This window comes from Anneissia japonica, unplaced genomic scaffold (genome assembly GCF_011630105.1).
Source record: "Anneissia japonica isolate Jap-2015-1 unplaced genomic scaffold, ASM1163010v1 scaffold2003_len1103335_cov173, whole genome shotgun sequence".
Classification (NCBI taxonomy): Eukaryota; Metazoa; Echinodermata; class Crinoidea; order Comatulida; family Comatulidae; genus Anneissia; species Anneissia japonica.
Window position 1 is genome coordinate 367,384 of NW_022758706.1, and position 4,115 is coordinate 371,498.

Consider the following 4,115-nt stretch of genomic DNA (forward strand, 5'->3'; position numbering starts at 1 on the left):
GCTTTATTCGATCTGAAAAAACATACAGAATAACAAATAAATTGTATGCACAAACTTGCAGTAGTTAATTAAACGGTAGGGCCTAAAACTAAGAGTACTAAACAATGCTAAATAAATGGAATTAGTACTTGCTACTATGGCAGGACTTCTTTAAAACAAAAAACAACTGAAATTTAGGTACTGTACTGAATTCACTGAGACTATAATAATCCAACTGTACGTACTGGTACTTTCCGACTGACTGAAAAAACTGAAAAACATGTGTATAACCCACCCAAAGTGACCCCAATAGACCCTGTCTCTTATACACATCTAGATGTGTATAAGAGACAGTTCCACCTCTGTGGCTGAGACTCCACCATATGATTCACCTTGTATCTGGCTGGCTGACGGGTTGGTTCCCTTAATGGTGCTGTTGCACGCATACGAGATTTCATTACTGATGTCATTCACAGCATCATGTTTTCCAGTGTTGCAGGTTGGGAATCTCGCTCCAAACATCTTGCCCAGACCTTTCGGTCATCACCCTCCAGTTTCTGTTCAATTATGGCCAACATGTGATTGTTGTCCATGTCGTTTGGTCTTCCAACTTCCTGTAGCGTGTTATAACTTCGTTTCCATGTGGACAAGTTCGCAAAACCTTGCATCTTCACCTTCCTTTATTGGTTTGAAATTTACTATGTCCTGGGTTATAGTGTCGGCTACGATGTGGGGATCACCATATATGGTGTCCAGATACTCCCAGGCAGCATCGTAGTCCTTTCCCATTCCCTTTATCAAATCCAGTGGCTTCCCTTCCAAACTAGATCGCAGCAATGTGATGGCATCATGCTTCTTGTACCTACTGTCGACAATATGTTTAAAGACAGACCGAAATGTATAAAATTCTCTGACATTACCTGCAAACTTTGGCATTTTTGGTCGTTCCATTTTCAACGCACATGGTTCAGTTTGACTGGTTTGGGCTGCGGCTGGTGATTGTACTGTTTCCGTTGCCTGATTATTCTCTGCCGTTTCTGTAGGTGGCTCGGCTACACTTTGGTCAATGATTTCATTTATGCCCTCCTCTTGATTGGAATCATTTTCTGGTTGCACAACTTCTGTGCTGGTATCTGTGCTTGGTTCTTCCGTCTGTTTAACTGTAACAATTTTTCCTCATTTTTGTCCGTGTCTAAGTACTTCCTGGCATCACCATGGGTTGATATAAACCTGTGTTGACATTCAGCTAGCCATGCTTCTTCGTTATTAAATTCCTCTTCATTGTCAATGAGCTCTGTGTATACCTCATGCTTTTAGATGTGTATAAGAGACAGACATTACACTTAATATTTTTAAAATAAACATTAGGCTCTTCTTGGTCCGGTTACCATGGCAAAGTAAGATAAGGGATTAACCCATTATCCCAAATAGGGGTTAGAATTTGGAATATCCCATTTAAATAGGTATAACTTCATAGTGACAAAATCCACATGTCACAGTATGTAGCAGAGGAATTGAAGACAATCCTGAGCGGGGTGCTCTTATTGTCTGGTCTTTGTACCGCATGGTGTGAAATGTAATACACTGGACCAGTGAACGAATTAACTTTGGACTCTGTCAGCTTCCTAGCAAACTTCATATCTGTTAATTCTTTTATTTGCTTGTCGTAAGCTTTTACGTGCTCTTCATTTTGCTGTAGCCTGCGTTCGGTTGATTTTAATCTCTGCTCGGCTTGGGATTTGTTATCTGGCAGGAGTTCTGGTCGCTTCCTCCATGGATAAGGGGCAAGCCATTGATTACTGACTTTTTGAAGTGACTCCCTAATTATTCTGCCTTCTTCGAGTGCAGTATGACTCTGGTTTTCCGACTTGCATTCGCACTGGTTAACAACAACGCCCATTGATTCTGTCTTCCAAAAGTCACTGAGGTCTACAGGTTTGGAGTATGAAACGAATAGGACCTTACTACATTGGGTCCTACCACTTGTGGCAGCTCCGAACACTATCCATCCTAGCGGTGAGTTTCTGGCTAATATGTCACCTGCTTCCTTGGTCTCTCCATGCAATTTAGCATGGTCAATCCCAATCAATATGTCTACAGAACCACTTCCTCTATGTAACTCATTGTGGTCTATTTTGATTCTTTTTGACAGATCAACAACATCCACTGCTGCAATGTCTCCACTTATACATGGAATGCCGATGGCCTTTACCACATGACATGTGTCACCTGCTTACCAAGTGGCTGTATGCGAACATCGTACAACTTGGTTCGTATTTCTTGTTCCTCGCCTCCAACTTTGGTGATGGTGGTCATCACTTCCTTCCCTTCAGGTGCAACTCTTCAGCCAGTGGTTTTCTTATCAAGCTGATTTGTGCACCGGAATCCACCAGGACATTTCCTAATAGAGGTCGGTTCTTTATGCCCAAGATGTTGACACATACCACTGGCAGCAATGGTTCCTTTCGGTTAGTATAAGCAATGCCTACAGAATTTCCAGATGAACTTTGGTGTAACAGGGGATGGTGGTAGGCCTTACATTGATTACACTGACGTCTGCGTGAGCATGTTGACATGATTTTTTCCTGCTTTTTTCAGGCAAGCGTAACATGCATGTCCATCTTTAATGGTTTTTATTCTAATATCAGGGCTCATCGCCTTTAGTTTCTCACATTGGTCTACCCAATGATTGTGTGAATGGCATATCCAGCATTTCCACCTCTGTGGCTGAGACTCCACCATATGATTCACCTTGTATCTGGCTGGCTGACGGGTTGGTTCCCTTAATGGTGCTGTTGCACGCATACGAGATTTCATTACTGATGTCATTCACAGCATCATGTTTTCCAGTGTTGCAGGTTGGGAATCTCGCTCCAAACATCTTGCCCAGACCTTTCGGTCATCACCCTCCAGTTTCTGTTCAATTATGGCCAACATGTGATTGTTGTCCATGTCGTTTGGTCTTCCAACTTCCTGTAGCGTGTTATAACTTCGTTTCCATGTGGACAAGTTCGCAAAACCTTGCATCTTCACCTTCCTTTATTGGTTTGAAATTTACTATGTCCTGGGTTATAGTGTCGGCTACGATGTGGGGATCACCATATATGGTGTCCAGATACTCCCAGGCAGCATCGTAGTCCTTTCCCATTCCCTTTATCAAATCCAGTGGCTTCCCTTCCAAACTAGATCGCAGCAATGTGATGGCATCATGCTTCTTGTACCTACTGTCGACAATATGTTTAAAGACAGACCGAAATGTATAAAATTCTCTGACATTACCTGCAAACTTTGGCATTTTTGGTCGTTCCATTTTCAACGCACATGGTTCAGTTTGACTGGTTTGGGCTGCGGCTGGTGATTGTACTGTTTCCGTTGCCTGATTATTCTCTGCCGTTTCTGTAGGTGGCTCGGCTACACTTTGGTCAATGATTTCATTTATGCCCTCCTCTTGATTGGAATCATTTTCTGGTTGCACAACTTCTGTGCTGGTATCTGTGCTTGGTTCTTCCGTCTGTTTAACTGTAACAATTTTTCCTCATTTTTGTCCGTGTCTAAGTACTTCCTGGCATCACCATGGGTTGATATAAACCTGTGTTGACATTCAGCTAGCCATGCTTCTTCGTTATTAAATTCCTCTTCATTGTCAATGAGCTCTGTGTATACCTCATGCTTTTTAACGAGATCATCAAATGCTACTTCTAGCCTTTGCAGTTGTGATCTTACCTCTTCTGGAGCCTGGTGCTCTTGCATCATCAGGTAAATAGCATTTCCTTGTCGAGTCAATGCAGCCTTTGCATTACGCCGTTTGATTTTTAAATCCTTTATGTTACCATCAGTCGCCATTTTCCGACATCAAATTCCTTGTATATCCCAGGTTAGCAAACAGTAATCGAATGAATGGATCGTCCAAAGAAATTGATAAGAAATGAAGCCCTGCGAGACCGTATATAATATGCTTATAGCTTTATTCGATCTGAAAAAACATACAGAATAACAAATAAATTGTATGCACAAACTTGCAGTAGTTAATTAAACGGTAGGGCCTAAAACTAAGAGTACTAAACAATGCTAAATAAATGGAATTAGTACTTGCTACTATGGCAGGACTTCTTTAAAACAAAAAACAACTGAAATTT

The 4,115-nt window shown here is 41.7% G+C and overlaps 2 protein-coding genes across 2 annotated transcripts in view; one reads left to right on the forward strand and one right to left on the reverse strand.

Moving 5' to 3' along the window:
• Positions 1-4,115, forward strand: part of LOC117125353 (E3 ubiquitin-protein ligase RNF8-like) — a 26,600-nt gene that overhangs the window by 20,036 nt on the left and 2,449 nt on the right. The gene's annotated exons all lie outside the window — the stretch shown is intronic.
• LOC117125358 lies at positions 397-4,099 on the reverse strand. Its single transcript, XM_033271842.1, has 2 exons — positions 3,643-4,099; positions 397-1,283 (listed from the first exon to the last, which is right to left on the reverse strand). The coding sequence occupies exons 1-2, from the start codon at positions 3,820-3,822 to the stop codon at positions 1,056-1,058; spliced, it is 408 nt and encodes a 135-aa protein (XP_033127733.1). The 5' UTR covers positions 3,823-4,099; the 3' UTR covers positions 397-1,055.